The sequence below is a fragment of the Pantherophis guttatus genome, chromosome 3 (genome assembly GCF_059756535.1).
Source record: "Pantherophis guttatus breed Tessera chromosome 3, ASM5975653v1, whole genome shotgun sequence".
In the NCBI taxonomy this organism is placed as follows: Eukaryota; Metazoa; Chordata; class Lepidosauria; order Squamata; family Colubridae; genus Pantherophis; species Pantherophis guttatus.
Genome location: NC_142065.1, coordinates 59306763 through 59324584, shown reverse-complemented (window position 1 = coordinate 59324584; position 17822 = coordinate 59306763). Strand labels below are relative to the sequence as shown.

At 37.0% G+C, this 17822-nt stretch overlaps 1 protein-coding gene and 1 long non-coding RNA gene across 3 annotated transcripts in view; one reads left to right on the top strand and one right to left on the bottom strand.

Annotated features, from left to right (window-relative positions):
• The window catches only part of LOC148114605 (uncharacterized), a 33257-nt gene extending 22538 nt beyond the window's left edge, over positions 1-10719 (bottom strand). The window contains exon 1 of the long non-coding RNA XR_015733090.1: positions 10631-10719. This is a non-coding gene — a long non-coding RNA (uncharacterized LOC148114605). The remainder of the gene's footprint in view (positions 1-10630) is intronic.
• Positions 6570-17822, top strand: part of SMIM44 (small integral membrane protein 44) — a 34894-nt gene continuing 23641 nt past the window's right edge. Inside the window, exons 1-2 of one of the 2 annotated variants that reach the window (XM_087889699.1) lie at positions 6570-6662; positions 7488-8287. In XM_087889699.1, coding sequence (XP_087745825.1) covers positions 7897-8287 — 391 coding nt within the window. In that variant the 5' untranslated portion in view covers positions 6570-6662; positions 7488-7896. Of the gene's footprint in view, positions 6663-6705; positions 7150-7487; positions 8288-17822 lie in introns of those variants that run through there. The other variant, XM_087889698.1, reaches the window with a different exon arrangement.

Sequence of the window (17822 nt, the reverse complement as noted above, 5' to 3'; positions counted from 1 at the left end):
CTATTAACACATGTGAGATAAACACAAATATATGCGCTATTACAGTGTATAGTTTCCCCCCCCCCCATTAAGAGTATTATAATACTGATTGAATCAGGCAATGATACTATTATGAAAACATCATAATTTTAAATCTAAACTGGTCTCTCTATTTTTTTAAAGAAACCCAAATGTTTACTCATTGGACTCTCAGCATTAAAGATCAAGATTACATTTCTTAGCTACAAGAAATAAACCACTGGAGAGAGGGAGCTCTATTAAGTTCTAGTACAGACAAAATTCTCTGTACTAAGATTTCCCACCAAGAAGCCCAATACTTCTTTAGGCATACTGATTTTTAAAAAAAAAAAATTAAGAGAAACTTTTTAACCAATTCCATAACAGAGCTAATTTATGGGATATTGAGGAGCAGCTTACTTGGTAAAAGCCTTCAAGAAGAGGTTGGTAAGTCAACTCTTATGGGGATTATGAATTTCATGAACTGGGATGAGAATTGGTCAATGTCCTTTCAAGACCTATAAAAATGTAATTTGTATTGTTGGGCATGGAAATATCTAGGGGTTCTTCTCAGTAGTGGGTTTCAGAATTTTTTACTACCAATTCTGTGGGTGTGGCTTGGTGGGCATGGCATGGCTTGGTGGGTGTGGCAGGGGAAGGATACTGCAAAATCCCCATTTCCTCCCGATCAGCTGGGACTTGGGAGGCAGAGAATAGATGGGGGCAGGGCCAGTCAGATTTTTTACTACTGGTTCTTCAAACTACTCAAAATTTCCACTACCGGTTCTCCAGAACTGGTCAGAACCTGCTGAAACCCACCTCTGGTTTTTCTTAACCTAAATTTTAAAAAGTAAGAATATGTAATAACTCTGAAGCCTATCATTTCAAAATAACTCTGAAGCCTATCATTTCTGCACTAATCTGTAGTGTTGTTTTTATTGTTGTCCCAACATCAAAATTAGTTCATTAAGCTAACAGATGTCAGTAGAGAAGAATGCCAAAACTGCCAGAACGTAGTCTTTTTGGATATAATGAATGAACATAACCTTTGTGAACCTATAGCCAAACCTATCCTACCTAGCTACTTTGTTCTCCCTTATACCATCTTCCCATTCTCTTTAGTAGCATCTCTAGCATTGTTTGGCTGGAGTATGTTTGTAAAGAATGTTAGAAGGTCACATCTAAATTTGTCTTCCTTAACCTATGATGCTACTTTCTTTCTTTCATACATTCATAGCATTCAATATTTTTTCAAAGTATCTATTTTTCATTGCGTTAATTTTTACATACGTAATATATGTAAATATCACTTTATAATGCCTGGTAAGGCCACACTTGGAATATTGCATTCAGTTTGGTCACCACAATGTAAAAAAGATGTTGAGACTCTAGAAAGAGTGCAGAGAAGAGCAACAAAGATGATTAGGGGATTGGAGGCTAAAACATATGAAGAACGGTTGCAGGAATTGGCTATGTTTAGTTTAATGAAGAGAAGGACTAGGGAAGACATTAGCAGTGATCTAATATCTCAGGGGTTGCCACAAAGAAGAGGGAGTCAAACTATTCTTCAAAGCACCTGAGGGTAGAACAAGAAGCAATGGGTGGAAACTAATCAAGGAGAGAAGCAATTTAGAACTAAGGAGACATTTCCTGATAGTTAGAACAATTAATCAGTGGAACAACTTGTCTCCAGAAGTTGTGAATGCTCCAACACTGGAAGTTTTAAAGAAGATGTTGGATAACCATTTGTCTGAAGTGGTGTAGGGTTTCCTGCCTGGGCAGGGGGTTGGACTAGAAGACCTCCAAGGTCCCTTCCAACTCTGTTATTCTATTCTATTCTATATATTGACCTCTCTTCCATCTCTAATTTGCAGCCCCATATTATAAAAGAACGTGACCAAATTATTTTGTCTGAACTGGGACTTCCTAGCAGTCTAATTTTGCTTCCCATCCCCTGGGCAAAAAGTGACAACTTCCCACTGTTTGTTAAAATCAGTTTTAGAGTTGTTTCCCGTCTGATAGCATGTCCTCATTCCCTCTTTCTTAATCAAATCTGAGGCCTTTCTTTGAAGGTATTTATTTTGCTCTTGTATATACAAATAATCATATTTATATTCTTATTTCTAATTACAAGGACTATTAGTAGCAGACCACTACTAATGGGAGAAAGGGATGGGAGAGAATGCCTAATTTTTAATGTGGTGCATTTTTTTCAGGCATTTATTCTAATAAGCAGAATTTCATGCTTGTCTCCTTAAAAAGCACAGCTAATACTGCAGCATGTATGACACACCTGCAGTCCTATTTACCATACCTGGATAAAGCTTCAGTGCATTCAGTGGAACTTGCAGGGATTATAGTGAAAAGCAGTCACCCCTCATTTTTTTGTAATTCAGTCATTAACAATATATTTTTATTGTCAATCCTCAAAAAGTGCCATTAAAAGAGAAAGGTTCTGTAATGAACTATGATTTCACACTTGACATTGTTTCATGCAAAATGTTAAATATATACAAGTTTATATTGACATGAATAGGCTGCTACATATTTTGGGCTCTTAAACGAATAACTTTTCAGGACTAGTCATTCCGAAGGCTTCCTGATTCACTTCAATGTCTCAGATGAAACAAATAACCAAAAGTCCCAGAACAATCAGCATGAAATTACTGTATAATATTAGCTTTTACCAGTGACCTCTTTAGTAGTGAAAGAACATGCTCTGTCACTGGATAAATAGTCAAGTGAAAGATGACTATTATTATTTCTAGTGTGGATCTGGGAAGTACTAGTACATTTATATATGAGTTCAGGTTAGCATTATTGCCATGACCTTTTTCAGTTGCTGAAATGGAGAAGCCTGAGGGAAACAAGATGGGGATTTCTGTATGGAAAAACTGTGAAAAACAAGTTTCTAATCTTGTAGTGTCTATTTTGTTCTTTGTTAGAACTGTGAAATCCATCATCTGTAGTCTAATTCAAAAACTTTACTAAAATTAATTTATTCTGAGGCCAGAAATTTGTTCTGGGTAACAACTGTGAAAAACTGCTTTTCCCCCCTTTTGTTAGTACATCTCACTAATATATTGTTGCAACTATTGTTAAACAGTTAAGAGTCAGAAAAACTTGCCAGTCAGTTGTGCATCTTTTAAATATCTGTCACTGGACCAATCATCTTCAGTTGATCCTGGCTAAAGATCCTCGATTATGAAAAGAGATTCCAAATCTAAATATCAGCAAGACTAACTCCCTTTTTACGACATGATTACTACCAACATATCAACATACAATCATTAAAGCAGGTATGTGCTACCTTCTGCTCTTCAAATGTTTTAAACGACAACTTTTATTCACTCCAAATCAGTTCAAAAAGCAGCCAACTTTGCTTATTTAATGCCCTCTAGATCTATTGAGTGTGTAGTCCAGAATTCCATGCTAACACAGTGTTCATTAAGTTTTCAATTGCAAACCTTTTACAAAATTGCAAAGAAGAAAGCAACCATAAAAAACATGGCAGCCATCATAACTCTCTCTTCCCTAGCAAAAACCTTCCAGTCAACAGTTTGCAATGAAGTCAGCAGCTTTTATGTGTATAGACATTGCATCTGTTCCCAATTTGCTATCTGTTGCCTTCCACAATTAAAATCAAAGCAACAACAGTAAGATCTCAGATACCAACTTTGCCTTGGCTAGGTGTAAAGCTTATCAATCCATACAATGGTACGGTATAATGGGCAAAGGAGCCCTTTTCTAATATAGGTTGGTTGTCCAGAGAAGATGACAATGAAAACAGACATGCACCAACAGACTGAGATAATGAAACAATCACATCTGTTGAAGGGGCAACTTTTCTCATGGGTGAAAAAAAAATCATTTCTGAATAAAATTGCAAGACTGAGGAAGGAAAACAAATAGTGATTGAACCTCAGATTTCTTTTGGCAGCTTTTATTGCAGTGGATGGAAAGACCTGGAAATTAAATATCCATGCACTGGGTAGCAGAGAGAATTAGCATGTTGTGTGTAATAATAGAGCCACATTTCTGATTATGTTAAAATAATCCTTCACAAATCCTTTCACTGATCATATAGATACTGAGTTGAAAATACATCCTCTTGGTCCTAGCTGAATTAATCACTTTCCTCCTCTATTTATCTGTTTTTATTACTCAGGTTTGCACATAAAGCTAATATTGGCTACAATACAATGCATATCTCAGAGAAAGACAAATGGATTCCTTCTGCAGGCCCTCATCCAGGCGTTTTTGATGGGATAAGATAGCATCCCCTTAATTCTGACTAACATGCAGTTACCAGTTTTTAACTTCAAACAAGAAGAGACTTATGAGAAATAAAGGGGATTGTTCTGCTGTTATTGATGAAATAATGGCTCCTCACCTCTGGCCCCATATATGGTAATTTTATTTAGGTACAACAAATGAGGCTTTTTCAGGGAAATGGTATCAAGTAACTGATGTAAAGAATATTAGAAATCACTTCTTTAAGTATCTTTTTTTAAGTATCTATCTTCTTCTTTTTCCATTGTTTTCAAAACCTTTCTGTGTAAGGCTGATTCCATCAGTCTGGCTGTGATTTTATTAGCTTTTGGAACTTCTTGAATAAAAGTAGAATGGAGGAGAAGACCAAGTTCTGGGGCATCCCATACTGGACTGTTTGAAGGCTTGTCCTCTCCTTCCCATAATCATTGAATAGAATTTCCTGCTTAAGAAGGAATAGAATCACAGTAATACTCTGCTCCTCATTCTCAGACACACGGATGATCAGAATAATAGAATAACAAAATAATAACAGATGCTCAAGCAGGAAGCCCTATATCATTCTGAACAAATGTCTGTTCAATCTCTTCTTAAAAACATCCAGTGATGGAGCATGCACCATTTCTGAAATCAAGCTGTCCACTGATAAATTGTTCTCACTGTCAGAAAGCTTCTTAGTTCTAGATTGGATCTCTCCTTGATAAGTTTCCATCCATTACTTGTTGTCTTACCTTCAGGTGCTTTAGAGAATACATTATCCCCATCTTCTTTGTGACTCTTCCAATATTGGAAGAGTGCTATTATGTCACCCCTAGGCCTCTCTTGGTTAGACTTGTCACTACCCAGACCCAATGTCTAGTCATTATATATTTTAGCTTCCAGCCCCCTAATCATCTTTGTTCTTCTTCTCTGTACTCTTCTAGAGTCTAAACATCTTTTTTTTAAATCGTGGTGACCAAATCTGGATGCAGTAGTTCAATAAATCCATAAATGTACTTTGATAAATAGTATTGAAGACCACTGAGAAATCCAGTAAAACAGATTGTTTGTTTATCCTTCATCTAAGTCCCACTATATGCTATGTGTGAGGGCAACCATTTTATATATATATATGGAGTGGTAGTTGTAGAACAGTGCAGAGTTCAAACAACACCTTTTGAGTAAGAAATGAACTGAGCAAACAATCATCGTGCACTACCCAGCTCTTTGCCCTGTTCATGACAACCTGCACCAACCAAGTGGTGAAGCACACATGTGATATCTGCCATCACAGAGACCCCAACGCATTTCCTCGAATTCTTAGGTAACATCACATGAGATTACTCTGTCAACTCATAAGACTCTAACCATCTGGTTCCTGCTTTAAGTAAATGTGAGTTATTTTTTCCACAAAATGATTAGCCAGATGTTCTCAGGAAATATTTAATGGGTCTTCCAGATCAGCCTTCCCCAACAGACAGGTATCAAAACCACAGGTATCAATGCCACAGGAGGCAACTTGTGGGGAGAGAGAGAAGCCTCATCCAGGTTATAGAAAGTGAAAACAAATGGAAACTAGAACTCACAGGCTCTTTATAGACAGCATTCGCCTTTATTTTCCTGATTACATATGTGTTATTTACCATATTATGGGATACATTATATACCCATAACCTTATTGTGATGGCCCAAGTGCCAAGTTACCTTTCTTTTAACCCCTCAATGAAATACAAAATCTGCTCCATAAACTGAGGGCTGTTCAGAGTTACAAAGCCTGATTTTTCTAGTACTATTTATTTATTCAGATGTATATAAGCCAAACCTAGAAATGATTTGATTTCTGATCAATTAAATATAGGTTTAATTGGCTATTTAGTGCAGAAAAGTCAGATGTAAAATAAAGACTTTATAGATTTCCATTAAGATTTGCATTTCTAATAGGAACTGATGGATTGCACTTCTTGAGTAAGAAGTGTGAATAATTAACCCAAAAGTCATTAGTTCAAGCAACATTGCATCATGAATTTATTTAATAGATTTAGACCATACTTAAGTACACTTAATTGGAAGATTAAGCCACATCTGTTTATAGTAAAGAATAATTTAAATTATTGCAAACATTCTTAAGCTAAATCCCTAATAAGAGTGGCTGTGATCATTTGAACTTTTATCTGGGGCCAAAAGTGAAGATGTCAGTATATTTTCTCTCCTAAGTAAGTATGTGTAGTTGCCAGCCCTATTCCTCTTCCCTAGGACTTAATCTTCCTAGAGGATTGGGGTTTTTTCCCCCTCCCAATAAGAAGGTAGCCTTTCTCCTGCTAGGAGGAGGGAAATCATTTCCATCTTTTCATCTAGGCAATATGCATTTGCCACCCAAAGACTTCTTTGCTCTCTGCTATCCTATGATCTCTAAGGTAAGTCGTAGGCTCCAACTTCTACCCTGCATTTAGTTATATCATGTTGGCATAGAAAGAGTTTATGCAGGATAGAAGAGTGAAAGGAGAGAAGAGAAAGAGGAGGCAACTAATCATATGCCGTAGTGTGATTTATTTATTTTTTTATCCTCGATTTAAGTACAATGGCGAGTTTAAATCTGTCGACATCATCAAAGCTCCCTGGGCGGCTAGGTTAACGCGGCGGGGGTGGGTGGATGTAGAATGAATTCAGCACTCTGGCCAGCTCCGCCACTGTTGAATGCCTGCCGGCGCAAGAAGACACACCGCAAGTAGAGAGACGCTCCGTGGACAACGCCGCTAAACGGATCGATGTTGAGGCGATCTGGGAGGGCAACTACATCAGGGCAGCAGGAACGTGCTTTCTCCGTTCCGAGGTGACCTCGGGATAAAGAAGCTCTGTGGGAAGAGGCTTTCCCCCCCCACCTCATTTTCGATCATACCGTAGGTTCGTTCATTTCTTGTACTGCTGTTCGATCAAAAGAAGAAAAAAAAGGGGAGGGAGGAGGAGGAGAGTGGGCAGAGGGGATTCCCCGCTTTCAAGTACTTTATTGAAAGGCTTCCCTTTCAATAAAGCGAGACGGAAAGCACACACTGGTGCTGATTTAAGGATTGGTGCTTTGTCATTTAGTCATTTTTCCTTTTTAAAAACATTTTCATTTTGTAGAGTGTCTCGGATCCTTTGAGTTTTTTGTAACCCCGAGGGGGCTAAATTAATAATAAGCCATTGAAAAGGATACCCGGCTTAATAGCTCGGTTTATTTGTGCTTGTCTTTTCTTTTGAAGGTGTGTCCTCAGAAACTGGAGAAAGAGGGATGACATTCTGTGTCCAGATGATCACAGCCATCAACCAACTTTTGTCTCTTCATCTTTTCTTACTTGGCATCATGAAAGGAAATCGGGAAAATACCAGTGCCAAGTGGGAAGGACGCATCTAAGTCCTTTCCAGGAATAGTTCCTTACTGTAGAATTTGGCTGTATTCTCCCTTTGCATCTGGGAACTGAAGTGTGACTCTCCGGGATCAACATCCATCATTATGTAAAAGCAGAATGGCAAATTGCCCTCAGACAGAGTCTTTATGGTTTAAGTTAATGCTGTCCATGCCGATGATTTGCGAAGAATAGAAGTACATACATATTTTATATTTTTAAAATCTCTCAGACTGGTGGTGGGAACCTTTTCCTTCTTTGCACTATGCTCATTTGCAACATCAGTGCCATTAAAGATTGGAGCGCTTTTCTCTCCCAGATTTTGCCCAGTGTCAACAAGACTCTCAACCTGGTGCAGCAAGTTGAAGCCACCACCAACTCTGTGGTGAGTGCCCTGCAGGATCCCGAGCAAAACAGTTACTTGTCCAATAGCCAATCCATGAATTCCAGTAACTTTACCACTGGCCTGGACCAGCTTTTCCAATATTCAGATTCGGACAATGATCAGCTTTATAAGGAATACAAACCGCCACCTCGGGATGCCATCCCTTTACCCAAGGCAGTGCTTTACCTTCTGATGGCAGCACTTGTGGTGGTGGCTGTGGCTTATGCCATTGTTGGGCATCTCATCAAGGATCTTGTCCATGATTTGATAGGTGAGTGTTAAAAGTAAACTATTCTTTTGCACCATCTGCAGAGTTCATACCATCTGTTATTTTTGCATGAGATACTTCAATAGTTTCTGCATTTTTCAGATCTATAATTCCAACATTGATGAAAAAGGCAATCTTATATTTTTAATTTAGTTGGGAGCAAGCCTCATTGGATTCAGTGGGTCTAGTAAATATGCATGAGATTCCACTACAAGAATCTGTTGAATGTAGTTCCTCTTGTTGATTATACAACAAACATGAAAGAACCTCAGATGCACATTCCCAACATCATGTGAGAAGACATCAGAAAGCAATCTGTCTCAGAGCAAGATCATCCTGCTTCAAGTTCCTTAATTGGTTCTGTTTTGATTTGGACCTTATATGTGCCCTGTCATAAGAAAGTACCAGAGCTTCATTTATCTTAATGGTTTGCTGCTGCTGTTGTTGCTTTTTTAAATGTTATGCCTCACCATCTAACTCAAATAAATTTATAAATTATGTCTACCTTGTATCTACCTTGAAGAGTTTATATGTACATCTTAAATAATAAGGGAGGCTAAATTACTAGAAAAATATTTGGAAAAGCAAGATGTATTCTTATTTGTAGTGACACAAATGGGATACCTACCAGTTCTAATTTATGCAAAATTGAATAAAAAGAATTCTGAAGTCTTCTTATGCAGCTGATTAAGTAAGGTTATTATACTACTATTTATTATGTTAAGGTCAGTGTAATCTTAGACAACAGGCTCTGTTTATTTTTTTTTAAGTAATTCCAAATATAGGATTATGATCTTCATTTGGACCACTTAGTCAACTCATTTATTAAAATGTAAGTACATTCAACATTAAATGGGTGAAATCTATTTGCAGATGGTATTTTCCACCCCTCCTTCTTTTCCAACCCTTTTCCTAAGGGCAGGAGTTAAATGATACCCATTTGCACAATTAAGAACAGCAGTGTTTTCCTGATAACTAATACGTCAAATAGGACTATTAACATAAAAAAAAAATGCTGCCCAATATTCTTCCATTAAACAAAAATACTGAAAACTACAGCAATCCTAAACATATGTCCAAAGAAAAATATTCTATGCCTAATAGAGTTTACTCCATTAAATAAGTACAGGATTAAAATTTAAGTAAATAAATGTATTTTGAATAATCTTGAGGCAAGCTTTTCTGATTTGAATCCCATTAAATTACTTTCACTCTTGTCTAATAAAGAACTTGGCAATGTTGATAAGAAATCCAAATAAAAACTTTATGTTATTTATTAAAATTGGCCATCTTGTCCTTGTCCCACCAATCTGGGGTACAATCAGAGCACTATATGATGCCTAGAGCAGCTACCCCATTGACTACATCTTCTTCCTCTTCCACTACTCCTTAAGATTCAGTTCATCCAGACTTCCTAGACGACACATCAACTATTTCTTGATCTCCTCCTCTTCGTGCCATTTTTGTATAGTATCAGGTTTGTCCACAATTATATGTACTTTTAACTTGTTCTAAAGTTTAAACTTTAATCAGTAAGCTAAACAATCAATGATTTCTCTCTCTCTCTCTCTCTCTCTCTCTCTCTCTCTCTCTCTCTCTCTCTCTCTCTCTCTGTGTGTGTGTGTGTGTGTGTATTCTCTAATATTCTTAGCTGCTAGGTAGAACAATAAAATTAAATAAATGAGCAGTGTGGTTGAAAATTGTTTTATTGGGTTAATAGATGTTCCCTCAAGTGAGTGTGTGAAGATTGCAACTCAAGGATCAAATAGCATGTCATACCCAATCTATGCTATGTTCTATTATGATTAATAATTTCTGTGTGTATTTAAACCAGTTCAGCAAAACATCCTAATAAGCAGTCAAACTAACCCTTTAGGAGATCTCATTGCTTTACTAACACAGTCTGACCTTGGGCAAGCATCTTGGTTTAAATCCATTTTCCCTTTCAATTAAATGGGAAGTGTTTTAGCACAAAACTATAATAGTTATATTATTAACATAGTGCATAAACATAGTTTTAATGAAACATTATATTCTATGTACACTAAATCAGATGTCCCCATCAATTTCAGTTAATCATTAATGACCATTCTCTGTATTGTCCCCTGCCAGGGGCAATTATTTCTATGCTTGCTCTATTTTTCTCTCAGTTCTTGGAGATGACACACTATCCTTCAAACCTGATTCATTTCACAGTTCTTACAGATAATATACTTCATCTTGTCAGAAAGAATATTTCTGATAAAGAGGAAATATTGGAACTGATGATCTTTTATTTATGTTCAGAACAAAAACAATGTGTTTTCACCTCATGGAAATGGAAAATGGAAATGAGTTTCAGGGTACCTCAAGATTGCTGGAGTGAAATGAGATCTCCAGCTGGCATCTTCTTAGCAGGTCACACATGTATTCCTCTTTCATACATTCCAAATTATTGAATTCTCCTAGGAGGGAAGATGACACTAAGTTTCTTAACTCTTCCAGGTGAGTCATCTTTTTTTTTCTTCCAAGAGAAGCTTGATAATTTATTTATAAGCATAAAGCCATTCAACTCCATAATGATTCTAGTTTACATAAAAATTAGATAAAAAAGGAAATAAGAAGCAAAGTCACACTTCCATACAGCCTTTTCCTGCCAATATTCTTAATGCTGTAATTGTAAGGAGAAAAAGGGGGACTCATTGTGAAATCTAAAAACACCAATTCTGGACTTTGCCTCACTTTAACCAAGCCATACCTAAGTAGAAAGAAAGGTGCAACAGAACAGCATATCTGTCAATCAGGTTTGACTTGTGGAGTTCTTGGTGCTCTCTGAGTTTGGATGCTGTTATCTAGTTGTATAATGAAACATCTGCAAGCAAACAATCAAACTCAGGGAGCACTGAGAACTCCACAAGAAGCTGCCCTTTCTGTGATAAGCCATTGGTCAGTATAATCTAACCCAAGGCTGCAAAGGGTCACCCCCCCTCCCCAAAAAACCATGTTCTTGAAAACATTCTCTCCAACATTTCATTATGAGTTGTAATTTTCAATCTGACAGAATGGGGAAATTACTCAATATATAGGGAACAGGATGGTGTAGCATCTCAGATTCAAAGACAAAAAGGGGCTTCAGGATGTGAGAGGGACGTAGATAGGACCCGTGTACAACTCTTTGAGCCAAACTTGTTTCCTCCCAGAATTGCAGAGCAATTTTGGAGAGGGGCCTCAAAACCCCAGGACAAGAGGTAACTAATTTAAGGAGTATCAGGCAGCTGCTACATGAACATCCCTCACACTGCAGCTTGAAATACTTTTCAATCTTTGAATGTAGCATTTCTAGAAAAGGGTGTTAGTTTGGGAAAGGTCAATGATTAAGCTTTGCATATAGGGAAGAACTGTGGGGAGAACAAGGATTGCAGTTTAAAAATGAATGCAAGATAGAAACAATGTCCAATTACAAATCATAAAGCCTCTCATAATATTATATATATATATATATATATATATATATATATATATATATATATATATATATATATATATATATATATATATATATATATATATATATATATATATATATATATATATATATATATATTGCTGATAAAGAAATAAAGGGAGACTAGTATAGATCTATTTCAAGCTATTTAGCTCTCATCAGCTAGCCATACCCTTACTTGGATTTGAACTTGGGCTGCCTGCATGTTTAGGCAGTTGTATTAACCTCTTAGCTCTCATCAGTATGGCCAGCTGATGAGAGCTAAAAAGCTTGAAATAGATCTGTACTAGTCTCCCTTTATTTCTTTATCAGCAAAATATAAATTTGGTATAAAATGGTTTGTCCTGAATGCGACTGCTTGAGGGCTCCTGGATTGGAGTTGAAAGGCGAAAGGGAGCAGAATGCCACATGTTGGGGTGGACCAGATGTTTCCATAGAAAAACACTATATATATATATATGTGTGTGTGTGTGTATGCATGCATACATACATACATACATACATATAACAAATGTTTGTTCAATTCAGTCCCCACACAAATTAGATGAAATACATAAGAGCAGACTCACCTACAAATTCTTAACCCCAGTATGTTTTTTTATATAAATTCCCTCTATGATTTATTGCTAAGATTTCTATGCTGTTCAGAGGTAGTCAAGAATTGGGTATCCTAAAAATCTTAGTAACAAATAAACCAACAATGATTCCCCTAGGCCTTCTACTTTGGAAGGACTATGGATTAAGCCCTGCATTGCACTGGGATCTAGTATCAGGCTATTTTTTTATTATTATCAAGATAGTCATGTAAATACTTGCTTTTATATGAATCACACTGTTCAGTAGAGCTCACTCTCTCCTTAAATACCACCTTTTTACTGCTCTGGTTATATAATGGAATGATATGGCCCCCTGATCAGAGCAGGATTCCTGTCTTGGGGTCCTATCCTCACCAGGGCTCTCAGGAATAATAAAAGGAGAATATTTGTAGTTCAGGGTTATCATGAAGGGTCCTTGGTGCTCTCTGAGCTTGGTTGTTTTCTTGCCGACGTTTCATTACCCAAATTAGGTAACATCATCAGTGCTAATGATGTTACCTAATTTGGGTAATGAAATGTCTACAAGAAAATAGAGAGCACCAAGGACCCCTCATCTCAAGAATACACTTGCTTGTTAAATTTTAAAATGACTACATGTTGTGAGCAAACTATCACTTTCTAGACTGTATTGTTCTATCTTACCTATGAATGACAGGAATGATGGCAGCCAGATCGAAAACACCAACAGAAATAGATTTTTGAAGCAAGCACAATGCTGCAAAGCAAAATTGTCAGTTACAGAGATCAGCCTAATAGTCTTTCCAAGTTTATTACCAAGATGTGTTTGACTACATCTCTGATAATCTTCCAGGTCCTTTGATTGATGTAGTCAACACCTCTGAAAGACACCAGCTTCCAGAGCAATATTCTCAGGCTAAACTGCATAGTCCTTTGATAGCTGTTCACATTTTGAATTATAATTTTCTTCAGTACTTTCAAATTTTTGACAGATTTAATACCTTGGATTTTCATAGTTTCAAGCTCTCCGCAAACTCAGATACACCATTTCTCAAACTTGTATACCCTGCCATCTATCTGGTTAGATATTGACTGAAGTTTCACCATTAATTCAAAGCTTGTAACATCTTTTCACTGACATAATCATATGGGATTAATATTGCTCTATCTAACCCAGCAATCGGATGAGGCAGCCTTAGGCCCCTCCTCTCTATCTAGGAATTCATCTAAGTTTACCCCCCTTTCCATTATCTGGAGTGAAATTCTTCACCCATAATGACTGAGGGAGAGCCATCTTCTTCATTTTATGAGGTATATTGTTGAAAAAAATGTAAAATTGATAATGTTCATTGCATTGATGACACTATCTAACCATCTGATCCTTTGCCATCCCTCCCTCCCTCCCTCCCTCCCTCCCTCCCTCCCTCCCTTCCTTCCTTCTTTCCATGGCTTTGGTCAATGATAGTGATCATCTTTAAAATAAAACTCAGATTTTAAAGACACCAATGAGATCATTTATTTTATTAAGGGGGGGTTGCACAAGTTCATTTAATTTTTTAGGGGGTTGTAATATCACAACATTTAAGAACCTGTGATATCATGTATTGTGCACACTTAATTACAGCACATCTAATTCCATCACTTATGAAAGGGAGCTATATTGCAATCAAAGTAAAAAAATGCAAGCTTATAACAATCTAAAACAGATTATTGTGGCATCCGATTAAATGGGTTAAATGTTACTGTTTTCTTTGTTATTTCACTCATTTGCAAATTCTTCAAATCTGATCCCAGCAACCCTTCCTTATAAAAATGTTCCTTCTTCTTAGCCTTGTGGCCTGTTTGCTAGATTGTTCTTCTTCTGCCTTATCTCCAAATTCCACATTTCAGTCTATTCTTTCCATTAAAATAATCCCTTTAAGTAAGAAAAATCTGAGAATGAATATAAGACTTCTGAAAGTTTCTGATACCTCGACACTCAAGGGAAGTGTGAGTCAATGACCTATTGCTGAAAACCTTAGAGTCCTTATAGTAAATCAAGTCTGGATATCCTTGATCCTTGAGTATCAGTGGCAGTGGATTATACTGAGAGATTCAATATTCTTTTGGAAAACACATTGGACACTTACCTTATGAGATACGGAGGATTCCGGATCTGCGTACCTTCCGTCGCACGCTGAAGACGTTCCTATTCCAGCAAGCCGGCCTGACCTAAACTTCTCTTTTAAATGGGAATTTTAAATTTGGTTTTAAATTATTGGGGTTTTAAATATGGTTCAGCCAAATTTATCTAACTTGTTTTATTTCTATTTTAAATTTTGTATTGATATGTTTTATTTCATGGCTGTTCACCGCCCTGAGTCCTTCGGGAGTAGGGCGGTATACAAATCTAATAAACTAAACTAAACTAAACTAAACTATTTAATTAAAATAAAAACTGCTTGAACAAACTGAAACTGGAGGCAACTGTCTCCAAAATATTCTGTGATAGGAACTTTCTCAGTTAGGATCAAATATATCTATTTAACAGTTTCTTCTGAAGTCCATCAGCTCTGCAAATCTAATTAGGAGAATTTACATTTTTAAAAATACAACACACTCTATTCAAAAGGAAGCAAAACTCCTGTTTATCAAATTCATCTTCAGATGTGAAGATTTTTTTTTGTTCTGACCCCAGTTTCATGCAGTTTCCACCTTTAAACTTGGCTATCCATCTGAAGTTACACTGTGGAGCCATCACATGTTAGCCTGTAGTGTAATCCAAGTTCATACTTTCTCTCATTGAGTCATTGCCTCCAGCCACTGAACAGCAGAGAAACCCAAATAGCAACAGCACTTAGACTTATATACTGCTTCACAGTGGTTTACAGCCCTCTCTAAGTGATTTTACAATGTCACCATATTGCCCCCAACAATCTGAGTCCTCATTTTACCAACCTTGGAAGGATGGAAGGCTGAGTCAATTTTGAGCCGGTGAGACTCAAACTGCCAAACTGCAGGCAGCCACACTAGTCAGGAGAATTAGTCTGCAGTACTGCATTCTATCCACTTCACCACCACAGTTTATATGACTAAGTCTGCCCCTCAGTTCCACTTTACATTATCCTTTTTGGACATTTTTTGGATACAGTCATTTATACATCCTTTAATATAGCTATTTATCCTCTAAGCAAGCCAGAAAGGTCTGTCATGTTTATTTGCAGCTGAGACTGCTAAAGCATTTTCTATCAGAAGCTTCGAGACTGGGGTGTATTTTAAATCTATGTCTCCTGTTGTAATTGTTCTACAAAGAAATTTGAAGTCTGTATATCACTTCCAGTGTGTTGCAAATATGAATGCATAATGAATCACTCTGAAAGTGACCACTACACACAGACATACACACAAAAACCCAGCAGCATCTATCACTGGCCTATATTTTAGAGTTTGTTGTTGTTAATTTCTATCCTTTTTTTTTTTCAAGGAACTTAGCACATATGCAGTCTGATGTGCTATCATTTTATCCTCATAAGAACTAATCTGTAAATTGACCTGACAGATGGTAACTGGCCTAAAGTCACCTAGTGAGCTCTATGATGAAGTGGGACTCAAATCTGGGCGTTTCTAATCCCAGCCCAATGTTTTAATCGCATCATACTAGTTCATGAACAAGTCTAAAAATGTTGCAATGTTATTTTAATGCCAGTTTATGAGTCCAACGTGGGATGTAATTGGTAGCATGTTTTGCAAATGAATGCCAATTACTTTCAATATCTATGAAAATGGATATTCAAAATTAGGCACTGAGAGGACAAGAAAAATGTGTGGCTAGGAAAAACTATCAATTTTGGAGCCCTTTGGGGAAGTTTGAGAAATCTCCTTAGATCGTCTGTACTTTCTAAGTGTATGCTGATTCTGAGATTCTTTTGCATTGCTATTCTTACTCCCAGAGCCAGCTGTAGATATGAAGAGGCCCTTCTAAAAAGATGTCAATGGAAACATTCAGCTGGGACCATGATCCAATCATTTCATCCAATGCCAGCAGTATGGGCACATTAGAGATACTGTGGCAAATGTCAGGGGCAAACCTGAATGGTGAATTTAGTGAGGCAGTGACAAACAAGATCTGACTGGGAGATCAGGTTCAATTCCTGTTCATTCCTGCCCTTTCGGATTAAAATCCAGAGCAGTATGGAAAATTTAAAGTATTAAACTAGGTCTGAGAAGATCCAGCTTCAAATTCATTCTCAGCCACAAAAAAATATTTTGAAAATTAATCGTACCCTCACAAACCAACTTACCTCACATAATTGTTGTGGGTTAAAACTGAAGGAGACAGAAGTGTAGGCTACCTTGTTTCCTGGAATAAAAAAGAGATATAAATCTAAATGGACATTTTTAAAATAAAATCCCTGTTTCTATACAGCTGTTAAAAATGCAGGCATGCTTCTCTTTTTTTCACACTGGACACCCACCAATGAATTTCCTAAATCAGCATTGATTTTCATTTAATCTTTCATGCTAATGTTAAACAGAAGAGAAATTCTTCACCATAAATACTTTAAGCTAATGCCTTTCCTCATCTCCTCCAAGCTTCCAGCAAGACCATTTTCTTAATTTGGCTTTGACAGCCCTTGTAAAAGAAATGGATTATCTTTTTGCCTGTCACTTTGGTACGGTCATTTGTTAAACAGTTATAAGTCTCCTTGCATTACTTCTCTGCAGGACATTTCCCATAAGAACTGTCACAGTTAATTTAAAAGGTTTCCTCGTCCAGAGGATAAAGGGCAGCTGCCTTTAGCTTTAAGTCAATAAAAGGAAGACAAATATTGCAACCTGTTACTCCCTTACGGAATTTAAGGAATAATTACAACCAGATTTGACCGTCATCCAGACATCAACATAATCTGAACCTCAGAGGTTTGCAAATATATAGCCAGGAATCTATAAGAATGAACGCCAAAGTGTGAAGCTATTTTCCTTGTTTAAAACCCCATGCATTTAAGCATCTGCAGATTGCCACTCCATTATGCCACTAAACTCTATAAGCAGTCATACATTAGGCAGAAATTCCCTTTCCAAATAGGCTTCAGCCACTAGACTCTAGTGATGAACTGGATTATTCCACATTGAGAGATAGTGGGACACTTCAAAGTAGGTTTGGTAGGGGCAGAGAAATCTTATCGTGAACATTTTACCACTTGCACTTAACTATTATAAAGACTTGCCCTGGTGACATTTTTTTTCTCTTCTGAATTCCAATAACTTTGCCTTCATCTCTCCCCCAATCCATAAATGAAATAAGGTTCAGTAATCCTTAGCTGTACTAGCATAGGGTTTTCCTCCTTAAGCCAGTAAGATCCAACAATAGCCAGAAGATAGTTAAAATATGTTAGACCATCAAATCAAGGTGAACATCCAAGGTGAGTGTCCAAGATGAGCGCCCATCGGAACATCGTTTTTGAACAATTTTAGCCTCCTAGGTTCACATTGCTCAGCCTCCTGGACCACCTTCTGCTTT